Below are 19,316 nucleotides of genomic sequence, written 5' to 3' on the forward strand. Positions count from 1 at the left end.
GATTCAAACACATTACTTGACGCAGAGAAGAGACTGTGTGAGAGGGGACAGATGAACCACCTTATGTTGCCTTCATTCAGTTGACGATCAGCCATTACGGCTTGTAGGCTTTAATTTGTTTATATATTTTCGTTAATAATAGTTAATACATATAATGTTAACAATTTACATAATAACTCAGATAGTGTTATCATTTTTCAGTATTGCGACATGTCAAGAAGGTATGAGTTCTTGAATTTTGTTCTGAAACCTTATGGAACTGTGTTATGTGTGATAATTTTTATAATAAACATGTACCATTTATGTTTGCAAGAAGCTGACCATTTGAATATGTGAGCAATTCATGATATAACAATTGTGCTAACAAAGTGAAATGAGTTATTATCTCAGCTTAGTTTGGATTGATTCTGTTATTTACATGCATCAGTAATAATGCACAAAAAATAATTAGAAGGTCGTTTGAGAGAAACCATATTTTTTTCTGTGCGCATTAGAGCAGTTCAAAATTTTAAAAAGTTTGAAAATCCAATCTCCCATATCTTCCTTACCATCCTTACCAAGAAAATAGTGTTCTGTGAAATTTTCAGCCTTCTAGGTGGTGATTTAAAGGTGGCCCAAAGATGATGTAGTTTTCTATTGAAATTAACATGAAGAAATTTTGAGAAATGTTTCAAACACGTTGGTACTGGAATGTAAATACAAACTTATAATCCCTTAGGGAAAACTCATTCTCTAAACAAAGCAATTCCCATATTTTCTTTACCATCCTTACCATAAAAATAGTGTTCTGTGAAATTTTCATCTTACTAGGTGGTAATTTAAAGCTGACCCAATGTAGTAGAGTGGTTCAAAAAATCGTTTTTGATCCGTTTTTGAGCTCATTTGGATGAAAACTGAGACTGCACAAGCCGTTTAAAGTTTATATGGGAATTACTATGGGAAACACAAGCAATTCATTAAATCGGTCATAGTGTTTGCCCATGTGCTCTTGGGAATTAGAACTACGTTGATACTATGAGATACAATAAGCAGCTACAACTTTCCCGAAGACCGTTTTTACATCTGACGCCCCAGTAATTAGTTATTAGTTTTTGAATAAGTTGTAAAACTTTGGCTATAATTATTGGACTGTTCTGCAGACATCACTGGATACATGCAGTAAAACATAGTAGCCATGATTTGTGCGTGCTATCTTTCACGCCAGGTGCAGCAATGTTGCCTGTTCAGAAGTTAAATGAGCATTGCTGAAGAATTTGTGACTGGATATAAATCAATAACTAATTACTGAGGCGTCCGATTTGAAAACAATCTTCGGCAAAGTTGTAGCTGATAAATGTATCTCACAGTATCAACGTAGCTCAAATCCCCAAGAGCACATGGGCAAACACTGTGACCGATTGAATGAATTGGTCGCTTTTCTCATAGTAATTCTCGTGTAAACTTTGAAGGGCTTGTGCAGTCTCAGTTTTCATCCAAATGAGCTCGAATTTAGAGAGGACACTCAGAATTCCATCTAGAACCACTCTAACGATGTATGTTTATATGGAAATTACTATGAAGACATTTAAAAAAAAATCCTAACACGTAAGTACTGGAATGTAAAAACAAACTTATCATCCCAAAGTGAAATCTTATTCTTCAAGTCATAATAAAGAAGTTTGTCTAAGAGTGTAATTCAATCTGACGGATAGGAGATGAAATATTCATGAGTTTGTTTGCTATTATTTAGCTTCATATGGGATTATAGCCCTAAAACATCTTCAAAAATCACAAACAAAACTAAATCAAAAGGGATTTATTTCTTTAGTAACATCCTTCATTAAGGTTTGAATAATGAGTTGTCACTATGGGATGTAAATTTTGTACTGTCATTACAGTACTGACGTGTTTGGAACACTTTTCAAGATTTCTCCATAGTAATTTCCATATAAACCTACATTGTCTTTTGGCCACCCTTAAATCACCACCTAGAAAACTGAAAATTTCACAAAACACTATTTTTATGATAAGGATGGTAAGGAAGGTATAGGAGATTGGATTTTCAAACTTTTCTAAATTTTGAGTTGCCCTAGTGCAGAATACCTGCATTAGGGCAACTCAACACTGTCATCATAGTTTGGTTAAACTTAATGTTAATCAGCATTTACCATTGGAGTAGCCCAGTGAGGGGGCTGGTTCCGTTGTCCCTCCCTGGTCGATGAAAAGCAAGATCAAAGTCAACTGGTTTGCTAAAAGGGTAAATATTTCGTACAGGTTTTCAAAAGATGGTCTTCAACAATCATTTGTATTCATAGTTGAATAGTTCTTGGAGTCCAACTAAGAATTAGACTTCTGCCAAAGATCTTACTAGAAATCATTTGGTTAATCAACAATCCGCAATGGATCTTGTGAGGAATCTTCCTCAAATCGGTTATGAAATTCAAAAGGTTTTTGTCAAGAATCTATTATGTTATCTTAAAATGAGTTCATACAAACATTCTTCGAAGAATTTGTCAAGGATTCCGATAGAAGATATTCATCAGTAAATTCTTATTGGATTCCTCTTTATATTCCACTATATGTTGTTCAAGTTTTTTTTTATTTCAATATTGATTTTTTAAACATTTCAATAATTTATTCCAGAAATCGTGCTTGGGAGTAGCTCGTATTTATCTAGCGAGTCCTCAGCAATATCGTAAGATATTTTTTGCAATTTATCATCGTAAAAGGCTGTTTTTCATCACGCCTATCTGTCATGAAACGGCCTACTTTCCTGCACCGAATTTTGCAGGGCGTTAATAGCCATTACGCAATTGAAATCAGTTGCGTAATGGCTATTACGTAACGCTTTTTTACGCAACCGTTTTGAGTTGCGTGATGAATCATGGTACAACAATTTTCAGAAATTGTAGAACAATGATGAATGCATTCCGATATAAATTCTTATACACTCGAGTGCCCTTCTACAAAACTGAAAATGTTGTAGGCAACTCGCTGCAGAATCAGATTTTTACAGCACTCGTCGTTATTATCTAACTCGGCAAGCCTCGTCGGATAAATGTACGACTCGTGCTGTAAATATCATCATTCTGCAACTTGTTATGTAAACTACCTACTATTACCTATTATCTCTTACATTTTTTTTCAGAAGATTATCCTTGATTCAACCGAGAATCTATATGAAATCTTTACAAATATTTCGCAAAAAATTTCTTTCAAGACGCCTCCAAGAATTCATGTATGGAATCCTGATCATTCTTTTTTTTTTAATGCGGTTGATTACATCATAAGCTGTTTCAGTAATTTTAGCAAAGCACAAACTGGAAAGCTTGTAAGGATTCCTCCAAGTATTAGTCTATGATTTGGGAATTCCTTTAAATATATTTTTTAGGTTTCTTTATGTTCTTCTTCTTCTTGGCATCACGTCCTCAATGGGACAGAGCCTACTTCTCAGCTTAGTGTTCAATGAGCCCTTCCACAGTTATTAACCGAGTGCATTCTTTACCAAAATTGTCATTTTTGCATTCGTATATCGTGTGGCAGGAAATTTTAATTACAAAATGATCTTGGACTGGCTGGGAGTTGCCTTCAGCATGGCTTTGCTTTGTAGCCGCGGAGTTTAACTACTCGGCTAAGGAAGAGTCCATATTCATGCATTCCCTCTCGAAGTTAATCGGAAATTTCATTCATAATTACGCCTTACAAATTAAAGTTTTTCAAGAATCACCTCAATTTTCCTTCAAAATTCTTCCAGTTTATTTTCTTGGGATATCTTTGGTAATAACTTACTGAAGTAAGATATTCTTTTAGTAATTGAACCTGATAACTCTCTTTAAACATTTTTAATTAACTTTCGCTGGAAATCCTTGATGAAATGCATCCTAAACAAAAAGTAAGTTCTGATATAAACGCGATAACTCCTTCAAGAAATCTTTTAGAAACTCTTACTGATTTTCCATTAACATTCCGGAATTACTTTTCATCAAACCACAAACTTCACCAATATTTCAATTAGGTTGTCTTAAGTAGTTTTAGAATATTATCCTAACAATTTCTTTAGCCTTTTTCATGAAAGTATGCGAAATTCTTCAGAGATTTGTTATTTGTTTGGGAATTTCCACTGCTTGTTTTTGTATTCCTTCTCGGATTTTTCTAGGAATGACTCAAGGTATCACATAAAACAGATCTTATAAAGATTCCTGCAAGAATTTCTTCAAGCACTTCTTTGGGGCTTTCTCGGAGATTTGTCCAAGTATTTTACTTAACAAGTCTCCCAGACGTTCTTTTGAAGATTTCTTAAAAACTCATATGAATTTAAAGAATAAGTACCTAAACTAACGTTTTGATTTCTTCCATTAATTATAACAAAGTAGCATATAGAAATGAATTAATCCTTTGACTTCCGTAGAATATTTTTTCTTAGAATTCCTCCAAATATTGCAGCAAGAAAATTTTCCAGTTTATAATTTTTTTCAAGACTTCCAATGTCTGTTTTGAGTTTCATTTAATCAATTATTATTTATTTATTTATCATTGAATCTTTCTGAGAACACTACCAAAAGTAAATCTACAGAATCGAAGGAACATTTTCATTATATTACTTCTTGGAATCCATAGATTTCTGCAAAGAATTTTTGGAAAAATCCCTGGATAAATTTTTGGAGCATTTCCTGAAAATTTTTTGAAGCTTTTTTAGAATAAATTCGTGAAGAAAACCCCTAGATGATTTTTTCAGGAATTCTCTAGATCATATACATGAGAATCTCAGGTTAATATTCTGGAGAAATCTCACAAATTATATTTAAATGAATGCTAAGAGGAGCTCCTGAGAAAATAACTGTCAGGAGTTTCCTTCAAATTACACAGTGAATGTCTCTTTAGATGTTTTGGTGATCTTAGGGTGCTATTTTGATTCTTGGAGAAGCTTGTTGTTATAAATTATTAAAGAATCCAGATAATTTTTTTGAAATATAATAATAAAAGCTATCGAAAAACAACGCATTACATATATTTTTCAATTGAATTAAATGGATAAATTGATGTGAAATTTGCGATAAAGTTAAAAGCGTGAAACGGTGAGAATCGAACTCACAACTAAATAGGGCGCGTTACCCCTAAGCCACGAGAGGACTCATGGACAGTGATGGAAAGTGGGGAACGCTTCATCTGAACTAGAACAAAAACAAAACCAAACGCTCCCGAGCGTCAGAGCGCTGGCTTACTCGCATCTGTCGACTCCCGAGTAACTGAAGCTAAAAGTGATTCGCGAACGTGTTCGGAGCTGCTCAGAGTCATATTGTGCTTTTGGGAAAAAGCTGCTTACCCTCCGAGATTTATGGTTTTCAAGGGCTTTTGACTACAAACTAGTAGTTTACTGTCGATATGATGGTTATACAATTAATTTGTCTGTCAAAACCATAATAAATCACACCTTGCTCGGTTACTCGCGAGTAAACGCTCGCGAGCTTGTTGCTACTTCTTTTGACATGTTCTCCCGAGCAGACGGGTGCGGGCTTACTCACACCTAGCCAGATCCCGAGTCTGTGATGTTTGTTATGCGTTGGTATACACTCGTGAGCTGCTTCGTGATGCGAATTTTTCCAGCACTGCTCATGGACGCAGCCGTTAACCTGAACTCAATTTCAGCTCAATAATCACGTGGTCCTCTTTCGCAAACCGCATCTCTTTCGGAAGAATTAGATGCCCATTCATACACAACGCTTTCTATTTATATCCAATGCCTAGATAGAGAGCGCATTATTTGTTAGGTATTGAAGTACCACCAGTGTGGTATTACCACACACTACCTACCAATGACGTGCTGGCTAAGATTTCTATAGTGCGGGCTTCCAAAGGGTCGTGACGTTCTCAAACGATCGGTAGCGGATAAATACTTGTTTAATTAATTATGAGTCGTGGTGTACGGCTAACCAGCCGAGTGAAAGTTTAACAACTACCAAAAATCTAAATATTACACGTATTTTGAAATTGGATGGAATATTTATTCCAATTGTAAAATATATGCAATGTTTAGTTCTCCGGTAGTTGTTAAACTTCCACTCGGCTGGTTAGCCGTAAACCACGATTCATAATTAATTGAACAAGTAATAATAAAAGATTTTTTACAGGTGTACAAATGACCCGATTTTGTCAGCCCCTTTTTCGAAACGTTTTTCAGCTCCCCTTAAAAACTAAAACAAATTAACAGTTTTCTTTCTCTACTATGTTATGCATATTCATAGTCTCTTGAACCGGGACGAAAAAGATTTGCGGAATATCCATTTTGAAATTATAGCAGCGAAAAGTTCACCTTGAAAAGGGGTTGACAAAATCGGGTCAGCACTGTGTTACTCAAAGATAACATTGGAAGAACTTTTGGAAAAATCCTTGGATCACTAAAAATCTCCAGAGAAATTCCTCCAAAGAGATTATTTGAAGAATCCTTGATAGAATTCAGGAACATGTATGCAAATATCTCAGGATCCTTACTACTTGGAAAGATGGCGTCTTCGGCAAAGTTGTTCAGTAACAATGGCTAACAAATTTTGATCCCAGAGATTCAAGATTTTGCTTATTAGCGCCGCCTGGTAGCGTGACTCCGTACCTGATTGACAACCACATGTTAGCTCTTGAACTACTGAACAACTCTTTCGAAGACACTAACCTTCCAAATCGTCAGGATCTAGAGATATCATATGTTACAAAGTTTGCATTCTTATCACTAAAGGTTCATATAGTGCAAGTTAGAAAAAGCGCCCCTACCGGCCAAGTTCTCAACTAAAAGGGTGATCCTCAATTTCTAAAGATAGATCGTACTGAGTGTTGAAACTTCGCTTAAGACAGTACTGTGCTATCTCTTGGGATATACAAGATATTCAACAACACTCCCAAATTGATGAAAACCCATAAGCCCTTGGTCTCCTATAACGCTCTACTGTGTCTTATAGGAGTACGTGTAATAGGAATGCGTGTTATAGGAATGCGTTTCATAGGACACCGGTCTGTAGTTCATTACATGCTTTGCAGAAATCACAGAAAATTGTGAACGCGTGATCAATTTGAGGTTCAAGAATCCATCATTTAATCACCAGCAATCATCAAACATGACAAACCAGATTTTCGTTCAAATTTGGAAAAATCATCATTGCATTAAAGATAACATTTGCCCAGGTTATGGACGTTCCCTTACAGTACTATAACAGCAGAACCAATGTGGGTGGTCTCGTTGGTGTGAACGACGCTGCATCTGATCGGGGGGTGGCTCGACCCATTGCGACGTTTAGTGCATCGTTCTACGCTGATCGCTTGTAGGTTAACCCACCAAATTGACGATTGCCTACAGCCCATCTCTGCGATGTCCGCAGCAATCGCGCCCGCGCTACGGCCGTCGTCTACGCCCAGGGATTGAATCCTGAGAAAATTGGGAGAATCTCTCACGTATCGCTCTCTGTAACTATGATAAAATGCAGCACATTATGAGATTGTGATTCTGCAATTCTGCAAACACGTTTTTTAAGAAAATCAAAAATCACTCGGTTACTTAAGGCCCAAACACAATGATAGCGGAACGGCAACGGAAAGCGGAACCGGTTCGCCAGCATGAACTATAATTTGCTTGTCGATTCAGTGTTGGTTCTCGTTCATCCATTGACAGCTCAGTCGAGATGGTATGATTATCGCTGGCGAACCGGTTCCGCATTCCGTTGCCGTTCCGCTATCATTGCGTTTGGGCCTTTACTTTTCTCTTTGACCAATCTTCTGAAACTCATCGGAAAATGGTTGAAATATAATGAGCTCAGTATACACAACACTTCAGGTTATTTGTAGTTCTTCATCCAAATTTCAATTCGGCCTACCAGAAGCTGAGATACAGATCCCCAAATTTTGGGCGATTTGTATGGAAAACAGCATTTGATTACTAACTTTTGTCACCGACTATATAAGGCTCTGGGACATTTAGAGGAACGGAATGGAGGAATATTTTTGGCACATGAACTCACTTGGTTAATTTCAAAGATTCCGGTAAATTATCACTGGAATCTCATCAGCTGAATACTTTGGTAGGCTAAACTACCGTACCGTAAAATTTCGTAGATTCCGGTTAATTTCTTCATTTGCAATACTCATAAAACCAGACGTGATCATAAGTTACGCGGCCGAGATTCGTAAGTTAGCACAAATCCTATGAAGTAGAAGTCTTCATTCGACCCGTTTTACAGAGAACACAATACAAAAATAGCCATCATAGAGAGGTTAATATCACAATTCAATTTAGCTGTATTTCAGTTCTTTATTGAATTAATCTTGGGTTTGGAATTCGCCAGCAATAGTTTTATCTGTGGCAAAGTTAGTCAGAAGACTAACAACAAATTACTTTATTGAATAATGATTCATTAGCAAATTGATTTGCATAGCAAGGAGTTGTCAAGAAAATCTCTAAATGTATATGATTGAATGATGGAATCTTTCCAATGCGCTCTTGGGTTGAAGACAATATCTTTCCAGCTTATGAGGATGATCTCTTCGATCAGATGAGATTGTAATGCCTGCTTATTACACCACAGAGCACATACTTGTTTACCAAAATATCCACATTCGCGCGATTCCTATTGCTATCACAATTTATCGGGATCGCAAACTACTTTCACTAACTAAAGAGAGAAATTGAATTTGAATCAATAAATTCGAAGAAATGTCACTATTGATACCTGATAAAACACCTAACGACGCGGAACTGAAAGTGAACTACACCCGATTCTTTTTTGCACGGGGGATGCGTACCGTGCAAAAAAAGTTTTCAGTTCAAAATTTCAAAAACCGTGCAAAAAAAAGTAACCCCATTTCTCGACATTTCGTGTAAAAAAAAAAAATGTATGGAAACTTTTTTGCACGACCATGTAAAAAAAAAATCCGTGCCAAAACAGAATCGGGTGTACTCTTGCCTCTTCTACAATACAGAACGAAGCAGTCAGAAACCCTCAGATATGGCGCAATTTTTCTGAAAATCGTCTCTACTGGATTTGACCTCCCAGGTCTTTAAAGATCATTCGAATTGCAACGAATATCACCAATCGAGCCTATCCGAAATTCTCTAATTACGAGCCAAAAGGTCAATAAATCCTGAATAGGGTTTCCCAGAGGTCGATGGCCAACAACCGACGCTATATTGTAAGGGATACATGCGCTTACATGCTTCCTTATGGTCCAAATCTTATACGCTACCGTAAAACGGGGTAACTTTGATAGCCGGATCGTATTCTTGGAACTTTTGATTCACCTGGGCAGTGGAGTTTTTTAAAAGCTACAGAGCTCATATTTGGCCACAATATGCATCGTACTAAAGCGCTTCTTATTGTAAATTTCAGAAATTTTAGTCGAGAAAACCCCCCCCTGCCAAAGTGAATCATGGAAATGCCCAAGTGGTTCTGCACCCTACTGATATCCTAGTTATCGATTGCACTTGATAGTTCGCCAAAAGATTTATTCAGAATGGATATATTATTTTTCATATACCGTAATCCGGGGTATCATTGATCAGCGGGGTAACATTGATCGGAAGGACTCATCTCGTAATAAGTTGGTTTCATCATTTATTGATGAAACATTTCCAAAGCATGAATGTGGCTTCTCTTTCTTATATTTATGAGCTTTTAAAAATTAAGATTTTTGCAAAAATTGCGTTAACTTTATGCGTAAATTTGTCAAGTTTGCGAAACAATGATTTCAATGGTTAAGGATGGCTCTACCGAAGATTCATGTCTCACATAAGTTCTGCAAGCGATATGAGCAAGGAAAATGCGGTTCTCACTAAAAATGGCATCGCCAAAAACGATTCCGCTGTCAAAACTTTTATAAGTATGTTCAATTAGGCAACATTAACGAATTACTGTTAAGAATGTAGAATTCCCTTAGGAAATTGCCTACCTTTAGGCGTATTCCGCTGTTCGAGATGTTTTTAATTCTAAAATAACTCAAAAAGTAAATGAGATGTAAGCGTTTGGACACCATATTCGGCTTCAGGGGCCATGATTTATGTAAGTAACGTCATTTTAAATATTACCGAACGTTGTTTACATGGATGATCAATGTTACCCCATATTAGCTAAATGAAAAAAATCACATAAAACATTTTTGTGAACGTGCTTATATCTTTCAAAAACCAAAATACAGTATATAGTCACGAGCTATAGGTGGCAGTACTTGTTTTAAAAAATTAAAACACAACATTTACATATTTGGATGAAATATTTAAGAATGGATTACGGAAATAGAAAGTCGGTTTTCTGTTTTGAGGTAACTTTGATAGTGGAGTATACATCGAACAAAATTGAACGAACTACGGAAAATTTATAGGGCGTTGCATAGCTCTAGGCGTTTAACGCTATATGGAAATTACTGACTTAGATTATAAAAATGGTCCCAGTTTGTGAAAATGATATTCGCTAAGAGATTTGAGACCATATTGAAGTTCTATGATAACTAGGTTTTAAAAGACAAGTGACCAACAATTCAAAACTACATCAAATAGTGATCGTAGATTAGATTGCATTGAAAACGCTTAAATTGTAGCATTTTTTAATATTCGTATATAAAGTTCCAAATGTTCTCAATTCAAATGAAAATAGCTCTTACATGATGTGTGTTACTAATATTATTTAGTTTTGCATTAGTTTTGCTTAACCGATTAACAGTAATTATGATAGTTTGTTTAGTATGTTAAAGTTACCCTTATTATCAAAGATACCCCGTTTTACGGTACTCTTCTGTTTATTCTTAAAATTCGCTTGCTCGATTCTGTTTGAGCGCGCATGAATATATAGTTAGAAGAGCTCTTGTAGGGAATACAAATTGCGGTGTATGTAACGGGGAATATAAATTCAAATTTACTTCAATAATTTATTTACCTAGGCTAAATTTTTACTTGTATAATTACAAACAATGTATCGAACTGTAAGTTCATTACACTTACATCCTTCTGTGGTATTTCTTATTTCTCTCTTTCTTCTTCGCTCTTTGTCTTCTACAAACATATAAGTTTTCTTAAACTGTGTCTATAGTATTGCTTTTTAACAGTAGTTAGGCAGAGTTACCGCAGGGCCAAACCCGCATTCTAAGAAAACGTTTCATATTTTTTTTTCGTCATTTTATTTTGAGGTGATTGTTTGTCCTGAAACAATCATCGAAATAAGCTGAAAAGCACACCAATTTTTTTCTGAGTCACTTAAATTGAGAAACTGCACATGCTTTTTGCGTCACCTCTAAATCTTTACAAAAAATCTATTTTTTACACAGAATGTTATTTTGAGACCGATGATCATTTTCAACTTTGTAAATTTAGACTACGAAAGATTTTGGGAAATAACCTTCACACTAGTGATTTGTCATTTCGATGCAATTTAGAAAATTATCAATTAACCCTTTGATGGAAGGTCGCGTGCCAAAGAAATGCCTTTTTACCATTTAAGCCCTTTTATATGACAATTTTTATACCCACTAGTTAGAAAGAAAGTTGTTATTGCAGAGATTTCTTTTTCTGTTTCTTCGTGAGAGCAATCATATCCATTGTATATTCAAAAGTAACTTTCTAAGAGGGTTTGTCTAAGAACGAATACAACCGCTAACGAAATATAATTTCCGCCATCGGGTCATCGACAAATCTAAGGCACGGCTCCTAACAAGGATCGAAAAGGGATCAATAGGTTCATAAAACAGCACTGAAAAGTACGATTTTATTGCTAAAGGTAGTTTCAAAACTTTCGTCAGCAGAAATAATTTGTGCAAAAGAGTAAGATGCGCGATGAAGAAGATTCTGTAGTTTTAAATGGCGAACTCACTAAGAGCATAAAGCCACTATAAAAAAGACAACAATTGTAATAATTTGTATATCATTTTCAGCCTGCGAAACCCCGAATCGACGCGAAGGGCGTTGCGTACAACGGCAAGAGTGTCGCAGTTTCAATGATTACTTCACTGAAGATCGTATTCTCAACCAAGATGAGCTTAACTTTGTACAACGATCACGATGCAGTCTAAACCCTCCGAAAATTTGTTGTCCTGATAGAGTTAGACATGTTGCGAACACCACAACGGAGACATCTACATCAACCACCACCGCCAGGACTACTCTTGCTGTATCGAGTGGCTTGCTACCGGATCCGTCCCAATTCGAATGTGGACTGGACATGTTGGTAGACAAGATTCTTGGTGGCTTCGACACCAGCTTGGAGGAATTCCCATGGTTAGCCCTGCTCAACTATGTCAACCGAAAAGGCGTTGAGGCATTCAAGTGTGGTGGATCGCTGATCAACCGTCGGTATGTTCTTACAGCGGCACACTGTTTGGACAATGAGCACCTAGATGCTGGAGAGCGATTGTAAGTTTATTGCTTCCAATGGATTAATCGACAATAAAAGTTTAACTGACCGTTGCGAATCGTTCCAGTGTCAACATACGTCTTGGAGATCACGACACTTCTAATGAAATAGACTGTGACGAAGAAGATGAACTCTATCGCATTTGTGCCGATCCACCGCAGAATATTGGCTTTGAAGATATTATTATACACCCCGGTTACAGTAAAACGGACCCCAATCAGCACCATGATATCGCGTTGATCAGACTGGAGCGAGATGCCGTGTTGAATTCATTTGTAACTCCGGTTTGTCTGCCAGATGCATCCTTTGCTGGCTCTCGACCAGGCCGGAAAGTGTCTATCACAGGATTTGGTCACACCGGGCAACAACGTGAATATTTTCATATTAGTTCAAAACTTCATACAGATGTAACCAATCAAATTAACCAATTGCAGGTTTTAGCGGGATAAAACAGAAAGCTGTGGTTCCGATCGTTGATCAACAGCAATGTAGACAAAAGTGGTCAAAGATTACAATCGGCGAGGGGCAACTGTGTGCTGGCGCTGAATTCAATATCGATTCGTGTTCAGGAGATTCAGGTGGGCCACTTATGAGCCAAAAGCTGTACTGGACCATTGAGGGAATCGTTTCGTTTGGTCATAAATGTGGACTGGAAGGATGGCCAGGAGTTTATACGCGAGTGACTAGCTATGTAGACTGGATTAAGAGCATGATAAAAGAATGATCGCAATGTTATTTATAGCGAGAAATTGTCGAAACGTTACCTTTATATTGAAATTTAAATAAGCATAAGCATAAGCATAAGCATAGATGACCGTACAATTCGTAGTTGCTACTCCGTGATTGACCAGAACAATCGAAGTTGCACAGGGAATTAATGAATGGGGCTTGGGATTAGCTTACCATTCTTCAATGTGCACAAATCGAGAGCTCAAATTAAAAAGTCAATAACGGCGCCGGCCACGTCCTTACGGTCATCGGGGAAGGGAAGGAATGTTAGTGTGACTACCGTTGTTACTAGAGACCGAGATCACCTCTGCATCTCCACGGTTGTCATGGAAAGGATATTGGGTTAGTGGGATAAGGTAGAGATCTGGGAGTCACCAATGTTTGGTGATGCGATCCATGATATAATCACGCCTAACCGGATTCGCGAAATAATTCGATAATCGCATTGTACGCCGAAAAAGTGTTCGTCACTCGCCCACGCAAAAGCAAGCGACACGATCAATAGATCAAACACTATTAACGATCCGCGGCGCTTTTACATTTCTCTGAGCGAACGACGCGCGACAAGTTTGATCCTGCCCTCATTGCCCGCCCCGCAGGAGCAAGCGTCAAGGTCGAAGGATCAAACACTACTAACGAACCGATCACTTTTTCACTGCTATACTACCGACGCGCGACATGTTTGATCCTGCCCTCATCACTCGCCCCCGCAGGAGCAAGCATCAAGGTCGAAGGATCAAACACTACTACTCCCTTTATATTGAAATTTAAATAGAGAAAAAAATCAATATTTTGTAATTGAAAAAAAAAAAAAAAAATACAAACACTTTTGTCACTATAGTTGTACATAAAAAAAAATGTGGACAAAAAATTGACTAAAGTCTGGCATAACACATTTTATGTAGAATGATAATAAGTAGTGGAGCACACGCCGAGAATCAGAGATCAAAGCCCATCCCTGAGATAATCATCTACACAGAAAGAAAAATCCATGTAACGCTCAGCGTAAAATCATGCACATAAAGGCAATGCCAGATTTCATGGATGCTTCATTCTCGGTCATAGCCTGAGACGTGGGGTTATGCTACAATATGCTCATTTGACGTTCACTTCCGCAGGTTGAACGCAATTCAGATTCAAAACAGCGTCGACTTACATTGATTTTTATTTATCTGTAATGCTGGGCCCGTCAGTCATTCTAAATATTCCCCTTTTCTGTGATCGATCCTTAAATCTCATGTGCGAGTAATGAGCCTTAAAATGCGAGCCCCGGACATCTGTTGGAAGGTCTTCGAACGAGTTCAATGTTGCAGACACATTGCTGCGGTTCTTAAGGATGCTGGCTTTGGCTTTCGGAATATGGTGATTAGATGAAAATTTCCGGTGTAATGTATGCGATCACCTGGGAGGGAACATGAACGACGTAAGAACAAACAAGTCTAGTTTATGCATGCGTCTCGGAGAAAAAGTCTATTTCAATAGTCACCAGTCGTTTCACTTCACTCTTTCCATTTGTGAATATTTATACGTTTACTCATGAAAAGTCAAATTCTCAAGAATGCTCTTTATCATTGCTCGACTACAGCTGTCTACAGCTCAATTTACCACCAAATGGGCCACACACTCTGCTTAAGTTTTAAATAATTTGTATACATTTGAAACAATTTGCGTATCGAACGCCTGATCTTCAGAACTTCCATACCTTCAATCAGTTGTTGGAAATTCATTTCCCAACCGATTTTTTCAGAATAAACGGCACCCTATCCAGATTTGTATTGATTTGCAAGAACCACATTCATCCGGTTAATGGTTCTGAAGCTGTTGCGGATTTCATTGGGGTCTAATGATTCGTCAAATGTAATGCTCTTAGTGTATTGCATAAAAAAACTCTTCCAAAAATTGATGTAAGACAGCATTTAAGAACTTCCATTGCTGATATCTTCAGTAATATCCACGAGCTCCCAATAATTCTTTCAGTGGTGTTCAGTGATTCTTCTACTGATTTCTTCAGTTGAAATTGTTTCCAAAGATTCGTACAGGATTTTTATAAGAAATTCTACAAAGTCATCCCTCCTATGATTATTCCTTTATTAATTTCTTTGAGGTTTCCGCTTACGAGTTTCCACGAATTTCAGAAGTTCCTTCTGAGGAGTTTACCATGTATTTCACTAGGTGTTTAATTAGTATTCCCATAGAAGTCCGACCGGATTTTTACATTAATTATTTGAGGACTTCTCTGAGAAATAAATCTAATAATTTAAATTGAAGTGATTCCTGAACGTATTTCCGAACGTATTTGGCATGGGGGATTTTTCTCGGTCGAATTGTCTAAAAATTTGCAATAAGTAAGAAGAACAGAGTCCGGCTTCTTACTGGCTATGGACTTGGTAGATTTTTGATAAAATTATAGGTAGATAACTTTACAAATCCACAGGTGATTCCTACTGTGATTCTTAGAAAATATTCTTGCTGATTTTCTGTAGAGATCGAGATGAATTCTCTAATCAAACCATGTTGGATTTCTGGTGACAAAGTTGAGAAATTCTTATATAGATAATTTGAAGACTTCTGCAGTTATATTTTATAGATATCTAACAATTTGTCCAGAGTAAGCTTCGGGAGGATTGTTGACAAGATCTTAGCAAATTCCTGGGAAAGTACTTGGTATGATGATGATATTCGTAGCGAACTTCATATAAGATCCTGGGCAGATTCTTCTAATGATATCGAAGAGAGGCAGTGCGCATCGTACCCTCGTGCTGTGCGTACACAAATTCTTTCTGTTCTCGGATGTTTTTTTAGGACTACGTCTTTCTTCTCTATACAGGAATGAAATTGGAATTTCAAAACCAAGAGCGTTACGTTGGCATGAAATATTTTAAACGTTTACAACTTTTTGCTGGCTTAACGATATTCCTTGATTAGCGCCACAATCGAAAGACAAGACATCAAAGGTTCATGTCATTTACTTACTGAATCCTACATACCTGTCCAAATAGTTTAATAACTGTTTTAAAAGAGAACGTTAATTTCAAGCAAATTTATAAGTAGGGGTGCTAGAGAAAAGTTGACGTCATTTGCTTTTCACTCTCCGTTTGGATCACATCTCAGCAGGCAACAGATCGGCTAGCTATGACCGGGCGTGCTTCTCAGGCACAGACATCGATAGCGAAGGACCCCCCGTTTGTCTTGCTTCGCTCAAATCAAACTGTCGAGCGAGCGAGAGAAGATGCCGTCCGAAGCCAAACTTTTAGCAACTTTTTGCGTAAGAACGATCAAAATCTGAAATGGCCGTTTTTTTTTTAACCGTTTTTATAATTTTGAATCATTGTTTTTTCAGTGTAGAAAATGTTTTTTTTTTTCAATATTTTTTTCTAAAACTTCAGGAAATATCACGACAGTCCCCCATACAACACTTTTTTGTAGGTCTTACCATTTCGAATTATACGGCTTAATACAAAAGAGTAAAAAAAACTTTGATCCTTTCCAAATATTAGTCAAAGCACCCCAAACTTGGGCATTTTGTATGGAAAAACAGCATTTGGTTACTAACTTATGTCACTGACTGTATATCAGATTTATGCATAAAAATTGAAAATCAAGAAAATCAAAAAACAAATTCCTTATAATTGAGTCTAAAATTCTGGATAATCGAATCCCTGATAATCGAGTCACTAATTAATCGAGTCTCCGGATAATCGAGTCCGACCTGTAACTTCAAATTACTCAAAATATAATGATGTTATATTTGGAGACTTGGAGTTTGTAGACCTGATGTCTTCCACTCAGTGGTAATTATATTTTGTAATTCACTCACCAGATGGCACCACAGCATGATCAAATGTACCTTACTTGTGCACATCCAGCCTCCTGAAACAGTCGGAACTCGAACTTTGACAAAGCATACATTGTTTTTTTTTTGCGAGGCGATTTCGAAAATTCTTTCAGCATTTAGTTATTTAACAATAGACACTTCCTAGCATATTGGAAAATACATTTAACATTAAAACATGACATTAAGACATGAAAGCTTTTGTAGCAGTACAGTGAAATCGTTTTAGTAGAAACAGCATATTTTGACTACACTAAAAATTTATTTTACTGAAATATAATTACAAAAACTATTTATTTGAAACTGTTTGCTTATTAAACAAAATTCAAAGCGATGACATGTGATGTTTTTGACATCAATTTGACTGAAGTAATCCAGTGAACATTTTAGGTAGAAATATAAATTATAGATAACACTCAAAATTTGTTTTACTCTGAAAACTGCGAGACACGTTAGGTTTCCGATCTGCTTGCATATAAATCAAAATTCATAGCGATGATATCGAGCTTTTTCAATATAAATTTGCATGTACATGTCCAACGAACATATTTGAGGAAACATAGTTATTTTGAATTAGGGAAAGTGTACCAGGTATGGCTATAGTGGTTTTCTATTTGGCCATATGTGTATTCTCAAAAAAGTTCACATATTGAATATTTTTGAATGTTTTAACATCAAGATATATTTAATATCAAACTACTTAAACACACAGTATGATTAAAAATTTGGAGATAAATAAATGAGCACGTATGGCAAAGTAGGGAACCATTATGTTCATAACACCTACCCTACATATAAAACATTTTTTACCAAAAAATTACGAGAAACCCTAATTTTACAACCTCATTATCTAAAAATCAATATACAAAGCAATGACATATATTTTTTTGGCATGAACATGCTTGAAGAAATACAGTGACCATCTTTGGGAAGGAATAGTATTCTATGAAAACACTCAAAATTTATTTTACCAAAAATAAACATTGAAAAACTTATTTTGTATAACTGTATGCCAATAAATCGAGTTCCAACGCAATGCCATGTAGTCACAGAACAGATAGCTATCCTAGAGCAATAAGCAGATTTCGTCTAGAGTACGAGAAAATATGTAGCAGAGTAGGCGAATAAAACATTGTTTACCCAATTGGAATTTACTGTACAGAATATTGACGTTAGTCTCGTCTAAAAAGATCTCCTTCGCTCGTATAAGTTGTTTGACGTTATGTAAACTTTGTTGATTCGCCGGCACAGTAAGTCTTGCAGTCAATTAGGTAGGGTAGGTGTACCAGTATTCGCCACCCTAAGGAAAAATAAATCGAAAGACCCTTGATCCCTGTTGATATGAACGAAAGCTTCCAATTCATGTTTAGAAGGAAAACTGAAAAATATAAGCACTGGTCAGATTGTTTGTTGAGTTCGCCATTTACGTAGATTTCTTATTGATGGTGGTGAATTCAGGAACACTATGGTGCAAAGAAGCAAATATTTTGAGGATTTTTTCCTATTATTTTCTGAGAAAAGGTTGAGATTTCTAAGAATCTTTCCGTATAATTGTAAAACGATTTGACTAACACGCTACGGTTTTTGCCTATATGTTTCGTACAACGGTATATAATTCGGCGTGGCGAATACTGGTTCATCTTCCCTACATAAATCAAAATATATGCCTACAAAAACCGGATAGGCTCCGATAGGCAAACATGAACGATTTTTCGCTGATTATTGACTTAAGCATCCTTTTGGGTTTAAATTTTCTTTGGAAATGTGTAAAAAATGGTATGGTAAGTGGTAACATCCTTTATGGGCGACCGGTGAACCAACCATTTTCAAGTACCCCCCGCCCCTTTGCTTCACGGGGAATGAATTTGTTATTTAACTTACAAAAATATCGCTAATTTTAATTTTCTTCCATCCTGTAAAGAAAAAGATGTCAAAAAAAGTTTCCCTTCATGCAAAGTGTGCCGCAAACACTGTTTTTGCTCAACAAGTTTGATTTTTCTGTTCAAACACAAACTCGTGCCCCAAACCTCTTCCAACACATTATTTTTTTGTTTGTGGTGTCACTTGGACGGCTAAGACCGCTCATGGTCCATCTTGCCACCAACACATTATTTGTTTTGTTTATTATTTTCACCAAAGGTTTGCTATGATGTAAGAGAAGCAGGAAAAACAGCTGTCAGTTTGATGTGGAAATTTTTAGACGAGTGCAAATTAGTTTGACGTGGTTCAATGCTTTTTCTTTTCGTTGAAATGAATCAAATGAAATCTACTTTGCTACAGCACCACTAGTGCATGAAAAAGATTTTTCTCCAAATCCTCAAACTAAGCACTCGATATGGCGCATCAGATCCGCTATCCAGAGTAAATAACTGACGTCTGGGTCATAGCCAGGGAAGAGAAAT

General features: G+C 36.6%; 1 protein-coding gene across 1 annotated transcript; it reads left to right on the forward strand.

The window, feature by feature from the left end:
- The first annotated feature begins 109 nt into the window (after positions 1-109).
- LOC5578693 (serine protease 7) lies at positions 110-13,138 on the forward strand. Its single transcript, XM_021855366.1, has 4 exons — positions 110-221; positions 11,875-12,352; positions 12,421-12,722; positions 12,788-13,138. Exons 1-4 carry the CDS (start codon positions 155-157, stop codon positions 13,075-13,077), a joined length of 1,137 nt encoding a protein of 378 aa, XP_021711058.1. The 5' UTR covers positions 110-154; the 3' UTR covers positions 13,078-13,138.
- The last annotated feature ends 6,178 nt before the right edge of the window (positions 13,139-19,316 follow it).

The sequence above is a fragment of the Aedes aegypti genome, chromosome 1 (assembly GCF_002204515.2).
Source record: "Aedes aegypti strain LVP_AGWG chromosome 1, AaegL5.0 Primary Assembly, whole genome shotgun sequence".
Taxonomy (NCBI): domain Eukaryota; kingdom Metazoa; phylum Arthropoda; class Insecta; order Diptera; family Culicidae; genus Aedes; species Aedes aegypti.

Excerpts from the sequence above, each read along its gene's own strand:
- LOC5578693 (XM_021855366.1), top strand. The coding sequence starts at position 155 with ATGTTAACAATTTACATAATAACTCAGATAGTGTTATCATTTTTCAGT. Across the intron at positions 222-11,874 it reads TATTGCGACATGTCAAGAAG|CCTGCGAAACCCCGAATCGA; the intron begins GTATGAGTTCTT and ends TATCATTTTCAG. Across the intron at positions 12,723-12,787 it reads TGGTCACACCGGGCAACAAC|GTTTTAGCGGGATAAAACAG; the intron begins GTGAATATTTTC and ends AACCAATTGCAG.